The 21866-nt window shown below is 42.3% G+C and overlaps 1 protein-coding gene across 1 annotated transcript; it reads right to left on the bottom strand.

Moving 5' to 3' along the window:
* Positions 1-10127: 10127 nt before the first annotated feature.
* Positions 10128-11771, bottom strand: LOC125341300 (protein SGT1 homolog). The gene is given in 4 exon segments (XM_048333332.1): positions 10128-10223; positions 10624-11111; positions 11114-11263; positions 11471-11771. Coding segments are annotated over 4 exon segments (1035 nt in total).
* Between the last annotated feature and the right edge of the window lie 10095 nt (positions 11772-21866).

The raw sequence follows: 21866 nt of genomic DNA, 5'->3' as shown, positions 1-21866 counted from the left end.
TGGATCTGACTAAAGCAGAGCCCAGAAGATCCATGAACCAGACATGCACCTCTTTCTTTGGGGTGAGGTAGTGCCCCAAACAGATGTCCGAACTCGTGGGACTCACCCCGAACACTATAAAAGAGGGATCCTATGAGCCTAGATTAGGACACTCTTTTCTAGACCCTACTTCCTGCTTGCTTAAATGGAGAAATCTGTACTCTCTCTCCTTCCTCCTTTTCTTCCTTCTCCTCCTCCTCCTTTCCCTTCCTCCACCTTTTCCTCTTCCTCTTCCCTCCCATGCACTCTGAAGCAAGTGGACATGGCCTCTTATGGTATAAGGTGGATTTCTACCAAGCCACCAATAGTTAAGGGGCTTTCCCATTTTTCCCCGGCATCTTACTCTTATAGACAATTGCATGGCTTGAACTCAGTGTGCTGTTCCTGAGCTTTTTCATTCAAGTCCAGGACTCTACCACTTTGATTTGCAGCTACAGTTTTGCTTTTCTGGTGGTTCACTGAGATAAGAGTCTCACAGATCTTCTCACCCAGGCTGGCTTTGACCTAGAATCATCAGGTCTCAGCCTCCTCAATAGTTTAGGATTACAGGCATAAGCCATAAGTGTCTGGCTCAAAATTAATTATTTGGTGGAGAAAAAGACACAAGACCCCTAGATCTGATCAGACACCACTTTCTCAATGAAAGTCCCCAAACTGTCTCAACCACGTCAATTTCCCAGTTAAACTAATTCACACATATACCTTGTCTCCTTTATCAAATTTATCTTGATTGTAACTAAATACCCATTTGTCGGGACACTCAGCTCCATGTGCTTCTCCTGCCTGCAGGAGGAGCAGGGAAGCGTATCCCAGGGGGGCAAAGCCGAGATGAGGTAGAGCCGCGAAACCGCCCACCGAGCCCCCTTTAAGTTTACAGCAAGACTCAGGACACAGATGTTTTCGGGGAGCCGTCTGGCGAACTTCCATTTAATAAGGGGGAGGGCAATTGCATTTATAGCAGTGATGACTGCGGGAAGGGGAGGGACTTGGATTGCCTAACTAGGTACTAGCGATTGGCTAATGAGCTATCCGTCCAAGAGCGACACCCCAGGACCTCCTCCAAGGTTTACGTCATGTCCCATAGGGTCCCCATCCCCTTGGACTCGCCGGCGCCATGGTGGCACACATGCTTACAGATGGAGGGCGGGGCTGGCTTAGCTCCCCCTCCCGGTTTCCCAACCCAGGAAGGGGGTAGGTGTGGATAACAGCCACACAGCCCCAGGGCGGGAGGAAAGGCAGTGTCTCCGGACCGCCCTCTCCCTCTCAATGCCAAGCTGATCCCCAACACATTAACATAATTATTATTTCTGGAAGCTGTGATTATATACTTATAAGATCTCAGAATCCTGGTTCAGAGCCAGGCCAAAAACAAAAACTTTATTTCCAATTAACCAAAAAAAAGCCACGAGGGAAGCTGTGACTCCAAAGGTAGAGAGCCAGCCTTAAGGAAAAGCCAAGCCAAGCAAGAGCATGAGGCCCTGAGCTCAAGCCCTAGCAGGAGCATGCACATACACATACACATGCACTCAAACACACAAGCTAACACAAAATAATGATTTCATGTACAACCCCACCTATAGAACAAGAGCTGCACACTGCCTATGACTACATCTAATTCATTTACCTCAAGTCTTAACACCTAGCTGTGTGCACTATGTCCATGTCGTCTTCTGGGATGGTTACTTTCATTTCAGGGTACATCTCCTTTTCTATAGCTGGAAGAAATAAAGCAGCCAATTTATGCACAGTAAATGAATAAATTTGGTAAAGACCATTGCATTTGATTTTAAATAGATCTAAAGTTCAACAATCACCACCAAATTAGATGTTTACAATAGAGAGATAGAACCATTGGTACTATCAGGATGAAGAGAAAATAATGAAGAGATTATTAAAAGACCATTCTTGAAAAATGCATCTTCTTACTAGGTACCAGTGGCTCACACATGTGATTTCAGCTAATCAGGAGTCTGGGATCTGAGACTTATGGTTCAAAGACAGCTGGGACAGCAAAGTCCATGCGACTCTTCTCTCCAATTAACCACAGAAAAATGTGGAAGTGACACCGAGGCTCAAATGGTGTAGTGCCAGGCTTGAGCAAAAGGAGCTCAGGGACAGAGCACAGGCCCGGAGTTCAAGCCCCAGAACCAGCAAAAAAAAAATGTCCTCTCAAATTACTTATTTGAGTTCCATGTAGGGCTTGAGAATTGACAAATCTGAGAGAATGAGAGCAAACAAATTACAAAGTTTTTGCTGTCTTTTCAGGTGATGTGTTGTTGTTGTTAGTTCTTTAATCAATTGTGTGGTGCTTGAACTCTGTGCCTGGGCAGTGTGCCTGAGCTCTTCAACTCAAGGCTAGCACTTTACTACTTGAGGCACAGCAACAAATCCAATCTTCTCGTGGTTAGGTGGAGATAAGAATCTCACAGACTTTCCTGCCAGGCTTGCTTTGAACTGTGATCCTCAGATCTCAGACTCCTGAACATAAAAAACTACAAGCACGAGCCCCTGCACTGCTCAGTTGATGTTTTGAGACAGGATAACTTGAGGAAAAGGTGGCCTGTTGAAGGCAACTCAGAAATATCGTATTTAGAAACGTACAAGGGTCATCTGTGCTTTAAAGAGAGAAAAGAAGGTGCATCCTGAAATGAAAGTAATCAGCCCAGAAGACCACAGGGACATAGTCACACAACGGAGCAAAGGAAGTTTATTGTCTGTCGGGAGCTAAGCTAGCAGCTAACCTCATCCTGACCTCTGGCTGTGCTGTTATCACAAGGAATGCGGTAAGATTTGGCTTAATTGACAGCCAGCACTTACCAAGATGTTTTACTGTGTCCATAGGTGCCTGGTTTATGTTTACCATTCAGTCTTGTCTTGTTTTATTGCCTCCTGTTATTTACCAACCTAAAAGCTTTCTTATTTTCTTAAACTTTGGTAACCCTATGCCATTCCCTGGTTCCCAAACTGCATAAAAGCTGGATGTTAAGAATAAACGGGGCTGCAGTCTTGAGTTTCAATCTCAAGATGCAGACCTCCCGTACCCCATCTCTGCCTCTTGTCTTTTTTCTCTTGTCTTGTATTTTTCCTTTTCTTTAATCCTCACCCCCCTCATTCAGGATTCCTTTTCACTGCCGGCTGGCTCGGCAGGATTGTCAACAGTGCTGACAAGGCCAATTCTTTCATGGCAGAGGGAGAAATGGATCTTGTCCTTTGTTCAAGGGTATTTTTATAGTCAGGGACTAGGAGAGGGTAGTACTTTAAGTCTGCAGCTGGACACTGAAGATAGCATGTAGGCAGGACAGAGTTTAGATCTGGGCAGAGGGCATGCTGCTCAGGCACCTAGAGGAAAGAGATATGTGCTGCGAAACTAGGAGGCAGATTGCCAATCCCAAAATGGAGGAGAACATACTACTATTCCCTCCTAGGTTGTTTAATTGGTGTGGTTACCAGTCAGGAGTTCCTGATTTGTCATTCAATCATGTACCCTCTTATGAGCATTTGGTTGACAGTCTGACTGGTGACCTATATGCAAAACATTGCTGCTAGCAGGCCCAAAGTAGGCACAAGCCAGGGAGTAATCCATCCAAATAGGTTCCATCCTCCCTTGTTTTGCTGGATCTTTTCTGCAAGCTCTCTAAAATATTTGACTTCCTCTCAAAGGGTATAGCTGTTATCAGTCAGATTAAAAGAGCACATATTCTCTACCTCCTCTTACCCCTGATGCTCTAGAAAGAGTCAATAGTCGATATAGTGCAGCTATCCAGAATGGCATTTCTATGCTCCTGCTTTTCTTGGTTTAACAGTGCAATAGTGGAGGTGGTATAGGTAATAATTTTTGCTACTATACATGCCAGGTGCATGACACCTTTATAGGCTCCAACCATCAGTTCCAGTATCCTGATTAGAGAAAACAGGAGAGTATAATATTCTGCCTTAGATAACAAGTGTAGCTCATCAATGCAGACCAATGACAGAACTCTTGTTCCTTGGCTGTGATGAGGCTCCAAAATTTTTCTCCGGAGTAGCACAGTGGTCAAATGACTTAAACAGCCATGGGAATTATGGGACCTATTGGTTGGAAGATAACTAAAGGTATATCTTTCATAAGTAAATGGCTTGTTGTGTATGAGCACATAATTACCAAAAATAAAATTACTCCGCTTTAGTTGAGAGTTTTATTTTGGAGTACAGTTTTGAATTTGAGCATGGGTTTTTTTTTTTTTTTCTGTTGCTTTCAACCCAGGGGGTGTATAACATCAGTGCATCTGGGGCTTTTTATATGAGGGTGTTCCCCAAATATAAGAATCAGCATAAGTAATGGCTTTGTTAATTTGATTTTAGGAGAAAATAATCAAATTTTTATATCTAAAGTAAGTTTTCATAAGCTAGACCCAAGTAGGTGTCCTAATTTTAATTCCTGTTTTAGAGAAAAGTTACAGCTGTTAGACATTTGGGGTAGGTTCATCCAGGCATGTGGTCCTGTAAGTATTCTGTGGGGGATGCTTCATGTTGTATTATACAAATGCTTAGGGAAAGCAAGTGAAAAATATATAGCCAGGTACCATAAATAATTTACAGCCATTGTAGGAAACTCCCTTGTACAAAGCACAAGATGAGATAGAAGGAGATGTAGAAGATATAGTGTGGGAGAATAACTTCTCTGACAAGTGGGAAACTTAGCCTTGGCACAGAAGTTCTGATGCCTTATTAGCAAACTAATAGGCCTATGGGGAAAAATCTCCATTAAAGAACTCTCCTGTGTTTGATGGCCAAAGGAAGTCACTTTGTCATGAGACTTTCCCCCCCGCCCCCATATAGAGCCTCCCTGGAAAGATTTGTTTGCCCAGCTGCTCCAGGGAAGTCTTTTCATAGTAAATAGAGAAGTCATGGTCAAAGATAATTAGTCTTGAGGAAATAGTAGTTAGGTGATAGTTAGAATTCTGTCTTGACTGGTTTAATCCTTTGTTTTAGTATCAACAACCTTTGTAATAGCAAAGCCCTTCGTTGTAGTCACCCTTTGTAGTAGCCTCTCAGTGGCGACATCCGCAACTTTTGTATTGATATGGATATCATTCTGTATTAATTTTACTATTGAAGTTGTGAATTTATTTCTAACCCTATATAAACCCTGGCCTTCCAGAAATAAAGTGTGCATTGGTCCACTCGTCTCTGCATTCCCCATGTCCTGACTATGGTTGCAGTTACCCAGGTCCAACAATATAGTATCCCAGGTTCACCAATATGTGATGAGACCAGGGCCAGTCTGGTAGGGCTTATATTCCTAAAGCCATACCAAGGAAAAACCATTACTATACCAGAGTTGACCAAGACTGTGACTGTTATGAAGGTACCATTTGTCCAGAGTGGAGTTCTCCAATTCCACCGTGACTTAAGGAAGACTGAGTTCAATGTTGTTTGTTTGTTTTTATCAATAAAGACAGTTGCCTTGGAAGTGTATGAAAGTTGATCAGGCAGATGATGTTTGATGTGGCAGAGATGAATACAGTGTGGCCAGCCCTGAACTTCACAGATGTGGGAGGGGAGTTACTGGATAAGGTCCTTCCCACTTAGTAGAAAACTTGGTGGAATTCTGTGCCTGTGGTAGACAATTTTTTTTTAATGTACATCAGATTCCTGGCATTTTTTGAGGACACAGAGGACAATGTGGAAGGCACAGGGTTATATTTGTGAGAATATTTCCAAGAAAATTATACAGGTATTGAAAGGGGGAAGAAGCATTGGAAGAGGTAAAGGAGAATCTGAGGCCTGCAACAGAGGGAGGCAAAGGAGGGTGGCCACATATAACCTCAAAAGGATTTAGTATTAAAGGCTTTTAAGGTAAAACCTGCAGATGAAAAACAGCCAAAAGTAAAAGCTTTAGCCAAACTAAATGTAAATCAACGGTCAGCATGGTTGAAGTCTGTTTCAGGGAGCATTTGGCATGTTCCACCTTCCCTAAGGACTGAAGATGATAGGGAATATAAAAGTGCCAAGAAGTATTTAGGAATTACTTGGTCAAGAGCTGGGTATGGAAGAAACAGATTCTGGGACATTGTCTTTCTGGATAGAAGCTGGCAGACCAAAGTGGGGGAATATTTCTTGTAGTAGAAGCAGAGACACAGAGGAAGTTCTTTTATTGGTGGTGGGAAATGCCTGTCTACCATGTAAAGGTGTAAGAGAACTAGTAAGTACTTGGACTTTCAGACTGTTGGCATGGAATAAAATCAGCTTGCCAGTCCAAACCTTGGAGGTGACCTCAATCTTGATTGGTCAAAAGGGAGGTGGTCATGCATTGGTATTGGGATTGGCTTTTCAGCACACTTCGCCGGTCTGTGAAAGCTGCTAAGGAGGAACTGTAAGTGGTCCAAGATTAGAGGAAGGTTTTGTTTAAGGAACTCCCTTATGGCACCTGCATGGCGGTGGAAGAGGTGCTGCAGGTATTCAAGAATATCCTGCCCAGAGAGAGGGGTAGGATCTTTTGTTACAGGCAGTGTGGATGCCCATTTTTAGGACATTTTTGTAGGTTGTTTGGCAGTATCACTGGTCAGGTTATTTCCCTTAGTTATTGAAAGAATATGTCCCATCCAACCCAGGGGACCATGCAGAGATAGTCACAGGTTCCTCAGTGGATTTGCTTCCCCATTTTGGGGGTTCCCAAAGCTTCCTCCCCATCCTATTCCCCTGTCCTAAGCTCACCTAAAGACCACCGAGGTAACTTCCTCCTGACCAAGCACTCTATTTCCATCTACCACAATAATGATAGATTTGAACCTCCAACCAGGGTGATTGACCATTGCAGTTAGCCGTGGGTTCAGATCCGATTTTCCATTAGGCCACTGGGCCTCACAGAACAAAATCTTCACACCAAGTTCTGAGCCCCATTCCAGGGGACCATAAGCCACTGAGCTAGGTCAAGGGAATCAGTAATTGTGGGTGACAACTCCAGTTGCTCTTTTTTTCCCTCACAGTTGACTCCATTTCAGAGTCAGCTGAAGAGCCCCACTGGGAAACTGGTAGGTAGATCTACTTCAGTTTTGCTGGTCACTCATCAAGAGTGGGGGACAGTCTAAAATGCTTCAGGAAAGGTGCTCAAGTTAGAGCCCAATCTTTAGCCTCATGCAATCCAATTTGGCCCCAAATTTGGAACTCCATGTGGCTTCTTTATGGGACACTGGACCTCTGATATTATACAGGACTTACATAACTTCTGTGAGTGCTCAGGCAGATGGAATTCTCTCTCTCTTTCTCTTTATGCCTCTCTAAACTCTGCCTGCCTGCCTGCCTGTGATATAGGATGGGCTGCTACAAGTAGTACCAATGTTTCTTCCACACTTGCCTATGAAAGCACAAAGGAAAAGTTTTCTACTCTTGGTATCGATGTTAAGCTTGGAAATTCTGTTAAGTTCTGCTTGTTGTTGGCTAAATCCTAAGTTTTCTCTAGCATTGACCACGTGATGGACAATAGAATTGGTTTCAACAAGTGCCATCTTGGTTGGCATCAAGGTAACTCTTGGAGGTAGAATCCCACCCCCACCCCCCAGGTAATGGGCATGCTGAATTCCTAGAGGTAGGGTGGGGATGTGGAAACTCAAGCCTCCTGTAACCTTGCCCCCTGAACTCTGTAACTCCTGCCTTGTGATTCAAATATTCAAGGGTGAAGGTGTCTTGCTGTCACCCTTATAAGGCTCTGACTAGCTCTGCCGCAATTATGCCATGCCATGTGTCTCTGTTCTGTTTGTGACCTGTCTCCTGTCTCCTGGACCTTATCTGGTCATAGCATCCCACTTCAGCTCCCCATTGGAGCTAACTTGCTTTCTCAAAATGTGGCTTCTCCATTACCTCACTATATATCTGTGAAAATTTATGTTTTCTGGAAAAAAAATTGTTTTCTAACTGACCACATGGTTGTAAAATATGGGCAAAACAATGTTATTTTGCCACTGGAATTCCAGAAAACTTACATGTCCAATTAAAAAAGTCTAAGCTCTCCCCCCACCCCAAAGCTTGTGCACAAGTGTCTGACTGTGTGTAAAATATGTAAAAACTGGCATGGTATCAAAATTACTTGCTTTTGACTACTATTTTAACTTTTGTTAAACTGATCCTTGAGGCCTGTCGGTGGAGTCACAGTAAACAACATAGAGGCACTCCTGACTCCACTCACCTGACTCGAAGCCAAAAAAAAACAGCTCTAAACCCAAACTGATCTTGCTTGGGTACAACCAAATGTGTCTAAGAAAATCTCTGAAAGGTTCAAATATGCAGCAGATGATCCAAGTACACTGATGTAAAACCAGCATGTTATTCTTTATGTCCATCTATGCTAAAAGTCAAATGTACATCTGATCCTGGAAACTCTTTGGTAAAATAGGCTAAGATTTTCTTCTCCATTTTATCTCCTGTGCTCTCATAAACTCTTTAAGATCAAGGGACCAGAGTCATTTGGGAAAAAGCATGCAAATGTGGATGCTGACCTTGATTTTCCTGACACAGGATCAATATTTTGCTTTATATGATGCAGTAAGTAGTGACTCAGGATGCAGGTTGACGTGTGTGTAGCAGCTGTGGTGGTCCATGGCTACAGGAAGCTGCTTCCATGGTCTGCTCCTAAACTGCCAGGCTTCATTACTGGTGATTCCTTATTCTGTCTCACTTAAATGGGAGACTGTTCAGGAAACAAATACAGTGCATTTTGCACCTTCTTCAGCATTGGTGTCTGTAAGGACTAACCTGAGAACCTGAGTGACTAAATATAGTAACTTTTAGTGTTAAAATTATAAAAGCTTCTAACCCTTGGTGATCAGATCACTCCATGCTAGAGAGCTGCACCCCCACCCGTGAGACTAGTTTCTTGTAGTTTGACATTTAAAAATATAGGGAACCCTTGTTCCCCTCTGTACCTTGGTAGCAACCATGGTAACGGACAGTAAAAAATGATCATAGTCATAGACTATAGAAATAACCATAATAGTACTAGAAATGCCACTGTAACTGTTGGGTTGGTTTACTTATGATTGAGTACTGGATTGTTTTAGCCCACTCATGCTTGCTTAGTGGTAATGGGAAACATGATGGCAATTGTTAAAATAAAGTTGGTACTAGGTCAGCCTGACCACAAAATTCTGCTTCTGTAAATAACTTGCTTAACCTGTTTGTGACTTGCTCAACCCCCTGCATCAGTGCTATGTGACCACCTGCTGTCAATTGGCCAGTTCCTGATATCAAAGGCAAAATAGGTAACTCTAAGAGAAGATAGCCAATCAGGAAAACCCACACTGGCATTTCCCTTGTGTGAGCCAATGATGCGAAAAGGCAGCTGTTGACAATGGCAGCTTTGCAGTTTGTAGCTCTTTTTCCTTTAAAAATAGCCTGTGAGGCCAGTGAGGGGTGGCTCTCCAAGAAGACGGCCCTGACTGGTCAGCTAGTGATCTCAATGCTTGACATGAAATAAACTTTGTTATCCTTTCCCATTGTGTCAGCCTCTTTCCTTTGATCATGAACTCCAAGTGTGTTTCCACATGCCTCTCCAGCCTAGCCATATCTAGGAAACACTGGTGGTGTTCCTGTGAAGATTTTGACAGGCCTAGACTGCTCCTGCCCGGGTTCTGCCTGCCTCAAGTCACTCAGTTCTCAAAGACTCAGGACTGTGTGTATTTCTTTTTTTTTCTCATTCAAAAGACGTTTTTAAAAGAAAACTCAACATAACATTGAAGTTGAAAAATTTATGCTCAACCAAAGTTGCCAGGTCTAATAAGTTATTAACAGAATATTGGATCAAAAGTAAGGCAATAACCCAAGATAGGTCATTAAAGATTTCTCCATTCCCACAACTAGTAGACAGAACTAATCTACCTAATAGCAAACAATATTTCATTCAGGTTCATGTTTTAAATCCTTAAGGACTGAAGTAATAAAGATGGGATCTTCATTCTTCATTAGACTATTAGAACACTTGAAGGAAAATAGTTTCCAAAGCCCAAAGAGGTATAATCTTTCAAAAAGATATTCAGTGTTCAAAGTTCAAGAAGGCAGTATCAATACTGGGTATTAATGAATATATGCAATACAGTGATAGCAAATTTATTTATTTAGTACTTTTTCCATTCCATATCATCATGGGGATTGATTTCAACTTTCCTTTTACCCACATCTGACCTGTTGGTACTCAAAGCTATACCACCAGACTGAAAGCATAGGTCCCAGCCATCCCAGAGGACCATGCGGAGATAATCACAGACAGGAGAAGAAGGTTCATAAGGAGGTTTATTAATGGGGCCATAGTTCCTACAGGAAAGGGAGCTACATGGCGTCTGCACCTTATCCAGGTGGCATCTTCCCTCTCTGGGGGTAAAGGGGAAGTAGGTAATGAGTAGGAGTGGCTCATTAGGTATGGATGGATCTGGGGGCTAGTGGGAGGAGCTGAGGACCTGAGGCTAGGGAAATGCTAACATTCCCCCATTTGTTGTTTATTAATAACAGAGGAAGGTTACCAGGCTGGGAGAATGGGCAGAAGTTGTTTCTTCTGGAGCTACTTCCTGCTGTAAAGGGGCAAAGTAGTCAGGGGTCCCTGATTCATCATTTGGCCTGGTCAGACTCCATAAATGATTTGTTCATGGCACGTTTCACTTCATCAGAACCATCTAAATAGATTTGTTGAAATAATTTGTTTAGAGCTGCATCACCCTCCAACTTCTCTTTCTTTGCTTCTTCTTTGATCTCATCAACCAATTTATCCCCATTTCTTGTATAATGAGAGGATGATGGATATAGGTTCTTTACATCTGCTATAAACTGTTTTGGTGAAGGTGCATCTCCTTGCCCCTCTAGCTTTTCCCATCTCACAGCCTCTGACTTTTTCATTGTAATTTCAACCTTTGTTGAAAGTAAATTAAATGTGCTCTGTTCGGGTATTATAGGATAAAGCAGTCTCAGTTTCAAATTATAATCCTCTCCAGAAGAAAGTTTTACCAAAGCAGACAACTCTTTTCCAGGAAATTCCACATTTACATCATTCTTCTGAGCATTCTTGATCATCAGTATAATGATTACTTGAGATTCTATCTGATACCAACATATTTGAGTTTTGACTGAGTCTGCTGGGATGCAGACTGATTCACCTCAAATTCTGTTCCATTCCGAGGTTCCTGATACCTTTTAATCCAGACACTGAAATCTGCATCTGTACTTAATTTCTGTCCTTCTGTAAAACTTTCTAGAGCAGGGGCTGGGGATATGGCCTAGTGGCAAGAGTGCCTGCCTCATATACATGAGGCCCTGGGTTCGATTCCCCAGCACCACATATACAGAAAATGGCCAGAAGTGGCGCTGTGGCTCAAGTGGCAGAGTGCTAGCCTTGAGCAAAAAGAAGCCAGGGACAGTGCTCAGGCCCAGAGTCCCAAGCCCCAGGACTGGCCAAAAAAAAAAAAAACACTTTCTAGAGCAGCAGCATAGTTTTTTTCATGGTGTTCACATATTCCTTTTCTCAGTATAACAGTGGCATTACTTGAGTTGAGTTCAAGAGACTTCTTTGCATCAGCAATGCCATCACAGTATTTTCCAAGAAGAATGTGACAATAAGCTCTCTGGCAATAATATTGTGCATCATCTGGATTGTCTTCCAAAGCCTTCGTCAGCTCCTCCAAGGCTTCCTGGGGGTCCTCATCGATCTGAGCATCCAAGAAGCTCGAGAAAAACTGTTGGGCTGTTGCAGGTCCTGCTGCAGCTGCCACCATCGCTAAGTTCCTGTGGCTGACGCCAAGGCACCCACTAACACAGTAACCAGCTCTGTCGCCACCCTAGTGGGAAACTTCTCAGAACTCTGTGTACTTCTAAGATTAGAGTTGGGTTTATAGTAGTCCTGACATGGCAGAGTTGCAGCTGAAACACATGTCTGTGACGCTTACTCCAAGATTAAAAGCATCAGAGTTCTGTTTGGTGGCCACAGGTTTGCATTGGAGTAGCATTGGTGTCTTCCTCCTCCATGTGTCAGAAAGTGTCTTGGATGCTACAGAGAGCATATTTGGTTGGCCTTTGGTCTGTTTGGATTTTGTGACTGGGAAAAGGTTTGAATATGAGGAACCAACTGAGAATTTTAGACTGCACTTGCAAGAGATGATTACAGGCCCAAGTTTTTTTAAATATTGTTTTTAAGTTGTCACCCTGCTTAAACCAGTAGCACACCAACCTGCAAAAGCCAGTGTACTCAGGGTAAGCAACCAGGGGATACAGGGAGATTTCAAATGTCTTTAACCAGTCTGTGTAGATATTTGCAGGCAGACCTGCAGGAGATAAGATAATCCATCCAAGGTATGCTGAGAAATGCTAGTGCAGCCTCACCCAGATCCAACTATCTCTCCTGCCTGACTCCATCACATGACTAACTAAGCCTGCTGATTCAGGATGGAAGACACGCCACTTCAGATCCACTGAAGCTGAGACTTTCACATTGTCCTGACCCATTGCCCTCTTGATTATTGTTCATTTGTGCTCTCTTCCACCTTCCGGTAATGTCAATACCCACAAGTTAGACAGCAAAGGGTATATAGGCAAAGAAAAGATGATTTGGTTTTTATGCTGTTTTGCAATTAGATGCATTTTGGTAAATAGCAAAAAAAAAAAAAAAGTTCCAAGTTTGGATTGTTGGCATAATGCTAGTGCTTATAATTCTTGAATTAAGAAAAGGTTTTTGAGTTCAAAGGTTTTCTGAGAGTTAATTCAGATCACAGAAAACAACTTAAGGAACTCTAAAGTGCTAAATAGTTGTTGTTTGAAAACTATCACATCTACTGAGTTTTGTCATTGCAGAACTCTTGCAAGTATTTGTTGTTCAATTCTCCACAAGTTACAGTAAGCTCTACTCCTATTGGTCTCCTTGTTGCATAATTGGAAATAAAAAGGGCTTTTGTGGCCAAGACTCTTTTGATTTCATTTCAAAGCCAGTCCGGGCAGAACAATCCCTCTAAAACTCCATCTCCCAACTAACCAGAAAAGAACCAGACTGGAAGCATGGCTCAAGAGACTCATAGTAACCAGCCAAAGGCTGAAAGTGGCACTCTGGCTTAAGTGGTAGAGTGCTAGCCTCGAGCAGAAGTGCTCAGGGACAGTGCCCAGGCTTTGAGTTCAAACCCATTGAATGCAAACTGGGACAGGCTATCCAAGAAATGAGCACCTATATCTTCAGGACGAGGTCAGTCCTGACAACAAGGAATCAGGGAGAAGGGTAAGAGGAGATGAAGTCATACCCTAAATGCAGTCACTTTAAACTTGCCCTTTCAAAGTTAATCAGGGCCAGGAGGTCAAGAGGAATAGTTGCTTGCCCACCTAATGTCCATATCTGTCCTCTTTCCAACTGGACAGAAACTTGCATTCTTGCCTTTGTTACTTGCTATGTATATATATTTATATATATATACATATATATGTATATGTATGTATGTATGTATGTATGTATGTATGTATGTATGTATGTATGTTAGCTTTTGTATAATTAGCTATTGCTATTGTATATATATTGGTTACACCCAAACAGTCCACTACCCAGTTGCCCAAAACATACCCCTAAAGGCTCCCTTCTGGCCCCCAGTCCAGTTATCCCTCCTTCCTTGTAATGTGCCATAATTAAGTTTATGCTCCAAATGGAATGTTTCTGGCTTGTGTCGAGGGTGTGTTCTCCCATGTCATTCATGTTAACTAGTCCTGTGAACTTGTCAGCCTTTTTCCTGACTTTTTCAAAAGTCTCTTTTAACAGGATAACATACCTCATCCAGAACACCACCTGGGAACTTGCAGTTCAAGGCCATCCTGTTACTACAGGCAACTGGAGGCTTCACTTATACTGCTCTGCTCAGTGCAGGTCTGGATCCTATATACCCCAGCCCCAGTGACTCACTGATGAGCCCAAGCTGGAGGAGGTAGCCAGAAGAGACCATGACACCCACTGTCTCTGACAACTATTCTCATGGAAATGATGAGGAACTTTACCAACCAAACTGTCAAGCAAATATGTCTTGGATGGTACCTGGCCAAATGACAAATCAGGGACCCTGATTACTTTACCCTTTTACAGCAGGAAGTAGCTCCAGAAGAAACAACCTCTTCCCATACCCCTGACCTGGTACCCCTTACTAGTTATTAATAAACAACAAATGGGGACTGTTATCATTTCCCCACTTCAGGTCCTCAAGTCCTCCCATTAGCCCCTAGATCCACCCATCCCTAAACTCCCTGTCGTAGAGATAAAATGGGCCACTCCCACTCACCATTCAGACCTACCTACTTTCCCTTTAGCCCCAGAGCAATATAAGTAAGCTACCACCTGGATAAGGTGCAGACACGAGCAGCCATGTTGCTCTTTCTACTTTGGGAGATATGGCCCCACTAATAAACCTCCTTACAAACCTTCTTCTCCTGTCCATGACTGTCCCCACATTGTCCTCTGGGATGCCTGGGACATATTCTTTCTTTAATAAAGGAGTCATCTGACCTATGGGACATGCAGTGAACTATGTCAGTGGCTGAGGGGAGAAAGCCTTTCAAAAGTTTGGTAATATGGGGACTGATTATAACTGAGTTCCGTAAGTAGTCAAAAGGCTTCTTTCTTTCCAAATGGCTGCATGAGAAAGAGAAGGACACAATAGCATATCTACCCACCCATGAACCTTTCCAGAGGAAGCAGCTGCTATCAGTAAGCCAAGTAAAATGAGAGTCCTTTAATGGTCCCTCACAAATGTGGGCTGGGTGAGGCAAGGGCTTCAGAGCCTCTACATAGGAGTGTGTAGGTGGGGTTCCATATCTGAGACAGGTAAATAAACTCAATGGGTTTAGAGGAGGGCAAGGCTGCGAGATTAAAATGGGGTCACCTATTAATGACACCTGAAGGAAGACAAGGAAAGAGGGAGGTGTTGCATATAGCCCCTTGTGGGCTAATAATTCAGAAAGGTGATGATAGGAAAGAGGCAGCACAGGTTAACTTTTTGACTCCTGTATTAAAACTGAGGAAGCAGGTAGGGTCCAGAGGCAAGAAGCCCATCCCCTATTGAGAAGGTCTAAGCATTTTGACAAGTAAGCACTGGGTGCAAATGAAGGTTTGATTTGTTGACCCAATGCAAAACCTTGATTGTCAGCTACATACAAGAAGACACGAAACATCCATCAGTCTGAGGGCAGGGTGCTGTAACAAGGCCTGCTGTAGTCTCTTAAAGGGAAACACAAAAGTAGGAGGGGAGAAGAGGTCAATTCTTTAGGTGACCCTATAGCCATCTCATGCAAGTGGAGGGCCACGAAGGAGTAAATGAGTATCCAGGACCTGAGGTAACTGGTCAAACTGATTTGGGGAGAAGCTCAGAGTTAGTAGAGGCTGCAGGGTAATTAGCAATTAAGTGGATGTCCTGCACCTTAATGGGCAAGACTCAGTATCCCCCAAGTAAAGAAAATTAAGAAGTCCCCATATAGGTGGCACAACAGCTTGGTGGGACTTCAAAGGAGAATATTGTCCACATATTTGAAAAGGGTGGGTGGTTTTAAATTTAAGTTCTATAAGTCCCATGCCTAGGCCTCGACAAGTAGGTGGGGTTTGTTCCAGAAGCCCTGTAGCAGCAAAGTCCAAGTGAGCTGTGTTGAGGGTTGGGTAATAAGGTCAATCTGCATAAAGGCAAAGAGGTCCTGGGATGAATCAGAAAAAGAATAATGAAAAACACATCTTCTAAGTCCAGCACTGAGTTTGAAGCTGTTACAGGAATTGTGGAAAGCAACATATAAGGATTTAGCATGATAGGATGTAGGGGAATGACAGCCACATTAATAAGGTGAAGGTCCTACACCAGATGAATTGAGCCAGTAGGCTTGACCACCATTTAGATAAAAGTATTTTAAATGGAGTTAGTAGGGCATAACCAACCTTCTCTTAGTAGATCTTGAAAAACTGGCTGTAGTCCTAAAAGGCTGCAGTGACAGAGGAAGTGTTGGTAGTCTGCCAGGGAGATATGAATGAGACATGATGTTAAGCAATGGTTGTGGGTGTCCCACAATGAGGGGCAACTTCAGAGCGTGGCAAGGGAAAACCAAGGAGTTACCAGTTGGGTCTATTAAAGCCATCAATAAAGAAAACATTGAGGAGGCCATACTGATGTTATACTCCAACAGTTGGATGGGACACAAAGTGATGGAGGCACCAAACTTAGTTTCAGCTTCTCTGTCCAGCAGTAGAACAGGACAGCATGGAATGAGTAGAAAAGAGTGACAAAATGTCACTATGGAAAAAAGGCAAATAACAGGGTTGGTTTGTTAGGGCCTGTAAGATTTACCACCGCCCTTTGACTATGAGGGTCTTAGCTAAATAGTTCTGTCCCCAGAACTTAGTAAGCACAGGATACATAGCATGTGCATACAACAAAAATGACATACCATAGGCATCCCCAGAGACTCTCTAGTCAACTAATATGGAGGGACCAAGAAGGAAGAGGGGACATCACCATCCATCTGCTAAGTCCCATAGTCAATCTGGCCCAGTGGTCCAGGCTGGAAGTTAAGAACTCTGGACTTGGCATCAAGATTCTTCTCCCTGTAAAGTAGTATGCAAAAAGTAAATTACGGGCTGGGGATATAGCCTAGTGGCAAGAGTGCCTGCCTCGGATACACGAGGCCCTAGGTTCGATTCCCCAGCACCACATATACAGAAAACGGCCAGAAGCGGCGCTGTGGCTCAAGTGGCAGAGTGCTAGCCTTGAGCAAAAAGAAGCCAGGGACAGTGCTCAGGCCCTGAGTCCAAGGCCCAGGACTGGCAAAAAAAAAAAAAAAAAAAAAAAAAGTAAATTACTCCAATCCTCCAACAAAGGGAAATGTTCACTCACTTGGGTAACAAGGGAAAAACAGCTTCTCGTAGATGAAGGAAAAGCATTCAGTCAGAAAAAAATCAACTTGGTAGTATTCTGGTTGGGCCTGGGGCCAAAGCTAGCACCCAGGGCAGCTCACTTTCCCTGAAGGGAAGAACAAAACCAATGGGAAGCCTATATCCAAGTCACAGCACCAATAAAAGGAAAGTAACTATCCCAGAAGACCACAGGGACACAGTCACATAAAACAAAGGGACTTTAATTGCCAACAGGGCTGACAAGGGCAATTCTCTCATGGGAGAGGGGGATAAATGGCACCTGTTAAGGGGTGTTTATATACAGTCAAGGGACTGTAGTCAGGAAGTACTCTGCTTGAGCAGCTGAACACAAAAGATAGCAGGTAGGAAGGGCAGAGTTCAGGTCTTGGTGAAGGGTAGTAAGGAGAGGGATCCCAGAGAAGGAGCCATGGGAGAGTTCTCTTTTGTTCATGAAGGGCAGGGCAGAGTTCAAGTCTGGGTGGAGGACATTCCACTAATACACCAGGGGGCAAAAGATACATGCTGAGGGCCTAGGATGGAGACTGTCAAGCCCAAAATGGAGGAGATCATAGTGAAAATTCCATTGTGAGGGATGCATTTCTTACCCCAAAAATGAACAGGCTCACTAAAAAGTGGCATCAATGTAGTCCCAGCCAATCTATTTGTGTTTGGGGAGTGTTGCTTGGAGAGAGTGCGCTGAGGCTTTGTTGAATGCCTTTGTAAATCCCACATTTTAGTAGACATATTGTGAATCCACTTTTGGTAGTGGTGATGATGGTGGGCATTAGGCTTGAACTCAGGTTCTGTCCCAGATCTCTTTTACTCAGGGCTCGAACTCTACTGCTTAAGCTACGGAGTCACTGCTGATTTCCTTATAATTCAATAGAGATAAGAGTCTCATAGTCTTTCCTGTCAGGGCTTGGTTTGAACCTGAATCCTCAGACCTCAACCTCCTGAGTAGCTAGGATTACAAAAGATTATAGGCAAGAGCCTCCAGCCTCCAGCTATCAATCCATTTTGGACTTCTCTTGATTTATGCCACTGGGATGGGCTCAGTTAGCTATTTCCACACCTCGTGTTCATCTTGTCACTTTCCCCTTTCCTACTCTGACCTTGTCTTTCTCTGTCCTCCAGACTGGCTGGAAGACATGACATTGACTTTTAACACTGCACTGTCCCAAAGTCAGGCACAAATTATGTTTTAGGATCCCTTTCCCTGACAACTTTTTTTTGCCAATCCTGGGGCTTGAGCTCAGGTCCTGGGCATTTTCCGTGAGCCTCTCTGTGCTCAAGGCTACATCTCTGACACTTGAGCCTCAATGTCACTTCCAGCTTTTTCTGAGTAATTCTTGGAAATAAGAGCCTCATGAACTCTATGGTTTAGGCTGAATTTGAACCATGATCCTCAAATCTCAGCCTTCTGAATAGCTGGAATTGCAGGCATGAGCCACCATGAATCATAAAATGGAACCATAAAGATGGCATTGAACACATCTATTGTTGAGCTAAGCATACCTGTGTGTTCAAATTTTCCATTATTGGTGAAAAATTTTTATATCCAAATAAGTCCTGTTTGTTGGACCACTATAAAAACTTGTCAGCCCTGAGATTAGGCATGCATGTATGTATGCCCTTGCAATACACTGAAGCCACAATACAGGCCAGTGTGCAGGCATCTCCTCAAACCAAATTCCCAAGCACAGTTATGGTAAAGCCAATAAAAGAAGAGGGGGTCATTAGAGCTGGGCATGGTAGCTCATGTAATTACTGAAGCTAGATCCAGAGATGTTGCCTTCACAAGTAAATAGAGGCACAGAGAAGATCCCACAGCCATGGGCAGCACACTCCCCACTGACAGCCTAAGCCCCCCTATCCTTGGCTCATAGCACAGGACACTGGCAATAGTCAAAGAGAGTGATTCTTTGAGCATCCCATTTGCTTGCAAACTTCTGACAGATGTACAGGAATAGTTGGCTGAATATTTTGAAGAAGACACCAATTCCAACAATTGAAGTCTAGTTCTAGAACACCTTGTAAAAGGCTCACCTGTGCCCAGGTAACAATACCAATGTTTTGCTCTGTGACACCCTAATAGCATCAAGAATGACATCTATACATACAATGATTCACGGGAGATAGCGATGCTACATCTGTTACTCAAATAATAGGTAAAATCTTTTCTGTATGTCTCATTGTGATCTGAAATGCACTGTTTTCTATTAATGTATGTGCACCATTTGTACACGCTAGTCGTATTTAATATACTATATACTGTTTATTCTTAAAAATATGAAATGCATAAATGCTTCCCCTTATAAACTACATATCTGAGTCCTGCAAACAACTGCTGGCTGAAGGAAGACTTCTAGTCTATGAGCCAGGCACGATCTCTCTGGCTCCAAATGGACCAATATGTACACATGAGGGCAGTGCAGGTGGTGATTAAATATTTCCATTCACAGTGCTTCTCTCTCTATGACCACCATTCCAGCCATCTTCTCCTGGACACTCTGGCCAAATTTTCCAGTATTCTCCATAATTGTGAATGATTCTTCTTTTTTTAGCTCCTAGAAATTAAAGCCCTAAAGCTTAAGATAAATCACTACAGTACTAATAACAAAACACAATGAAACATTTTGTATAGACAGCAAGCTCCTAACTAAACACTTAAATAGCTCAGTAAATAAGAGCATAATTGGCAAATAGTATTACATCAAACTAAAAATATTTGGTACAACAAAGTATACAGTCACTAGAATGAACGGGGGTCTACACAATTAGCCAATGAAACATCTGGCAAGTGATAGCCATAATACACAGGAAGCTTAGAAAAGTAAACTGTTAAGGAATCAACAAGTCAATTAACAAACTGGCAAAAAAGTTAATCACACTTCTCAAAATATAAAGAATAAATAGATAAAAAATACACAAAGAGATACTCAACATCCTTGGCATAAAGGATATGCAAAGCCAAATGACATCAATTTTTTCCTCATTCCAGTTACATTGCCTATCATCAAGAATACTAATAACAAGTGTTGGGCAGAAGGAAGGTTAGGGAACACTTACACACTATTGATGGGAATGCAATTTTATCCATTCACTACAGAAACCTATATGTAAGTTCCTGAAGAAATTATAAATAAATAATGTATGGTACTAAACAATGTCACTACCTTGTGAGAGTAAGATCCATTGTGTGTATGCATATATGATATCTAAATATTTTTACTATACAGCTCACATATGCTACTAAGAAAACATAAGTGATAAAATAAAATGAATATACAAGCATAATAGATGAGTAAAACCTCATTAACAAGTTTTTTTCCCTCCTGGTATTTTAAAATATATATGCTGTTCAGTTCTTCACTTATAATCAGATGCATATTTTCTGATTATGGCAAGTGTACAACAATGTGCATCAAACACTGTAGCCTGGTACATAGTATGTTCACTGCCCTGAATAGCTCTGCTCTCCAGGGCCATTGAAGTATATGCATAGAATGTAGATCAGAGGGGTTACAGTTACATGAAACAGTACAATTCTTTTGAACCATTTGCTCCTTACATCACTCTCTCCCAATCTTTCCCTCCAGTTCCCACCAATAAGATATCCATTCATTTTCTCCATAGTGTCTGGGGAGTATCACTGTTGTATTTGTTCATCCTGTTACATCTTTTATGTGTCCTCCCTTACCACCCCAAATACAAAGAAACAAACAATACAAAAGAAAATAATACAAAAATTTCAACAATGACAACTAAAGAATTTCTCTTGTTTCTTTTCTTGGAATTCATTTCATAGAATATTATTTCATATGGTCATCTGTCCATACTTAGAGAGCCTTTGCCCACTACTACTATGCTTAGCCTCCTTTGGCCCCTTTTATGTTAACAATCAAGGTCCTACATAATTTTGGATCTAAAACATTTTGACAAGTAAAATCCTTAGACTAGGTTTTGATATTCATTTATGCTTGTGACAGAGAAGAATTTCCTCTATTACCACATATTCTCAAGGCAGTAAGTACATCATGAAAAAGTATCTGGATCTCTGTTAGCGTGTGTAGTAAAACTTACCTTTGTGAAGGAGAAAGTTCAGAATGCAAATGTCAGACTCAAATTTGACAATCTCCTTGACTTATTGTGGTTATCATGTTGAGGATATTTTTTCATGATGTATTGGCCTGAGAGTATGAGATAATAAAGAAAGTCTTCTTTTTTACAATCCTAAATCAATATCTAAAACAACTTAATGTTTTATACTTGTTGTGGGAGAATAACTGCTCTGACTGGTGGGAAACAGCCTCAGTACAGAAGTTCTGATGCCTTATTAGCAAACTAATAAGCCTATGGGGAAAAAATCTCCATTAATGGTCTCCTGTGTTTGATGGCCAAAGGAAGACACCTTTGTCATGAGATTTTTCCCTGGTGTAGAGCCTCCCTGGGGAGACTTGCTTGCCCAGCTGCTTTAGCAAAAGCTTTTCTCAGTAAATAGGGAAGTCTCTTCACAGTAAATAGCGAAGTCATGGTCAAATATAATTATTTGAAGAAATAGTAGCTAGGTGATAGATAGAGTTCTGCTTTGATTGGTTTAATCCTTTGTTTTAGTATCAACAATCTCCTATGGATCAAATATCAGGTCCCTGGATCCGGATGCCAGTTGTTGGACCCAGGTAACTGCAACCGTAGTTGGGACACAGGGGATGCAGTGGCGATTGGCCCAATCAATGCACACTTTATTTTAGGAGGGCCAGGGTTTATATAGGGATAGAAATCCATTCACAACTTGAAGAGTAAAATTAATACAGAAAGATATCCATTTCAATACAAAAGTTGCGAATGTCGCTACTGCAAGGGATGTAGCTATTATGAAAGGTGTTGCTACTATGAAGGGTGTTGCTACCACAATAAAGGATCAAACCAGTCAAGGCAGAACTCTATCACCTTACTACTA

The sequence above is a fragment of the Perognathus longimembris genome, chromosome 24 (genome assembly GCF_023159225.1).
Source record: "Perognathus longimembris pacificus isolate PPM17 chromosome 24, ASM2315922v1, whole genome shotgun sequence".
Taxonomy (NCBI): Eukaryota; Metazoa; Chordata; class Mammalia; order Rodentia; family Heteromyidae; genus Perognathus; species Perognathus longimembris.
This window is presented reverse-complemented; position numbering and strand designations above follow the sequence as displayed.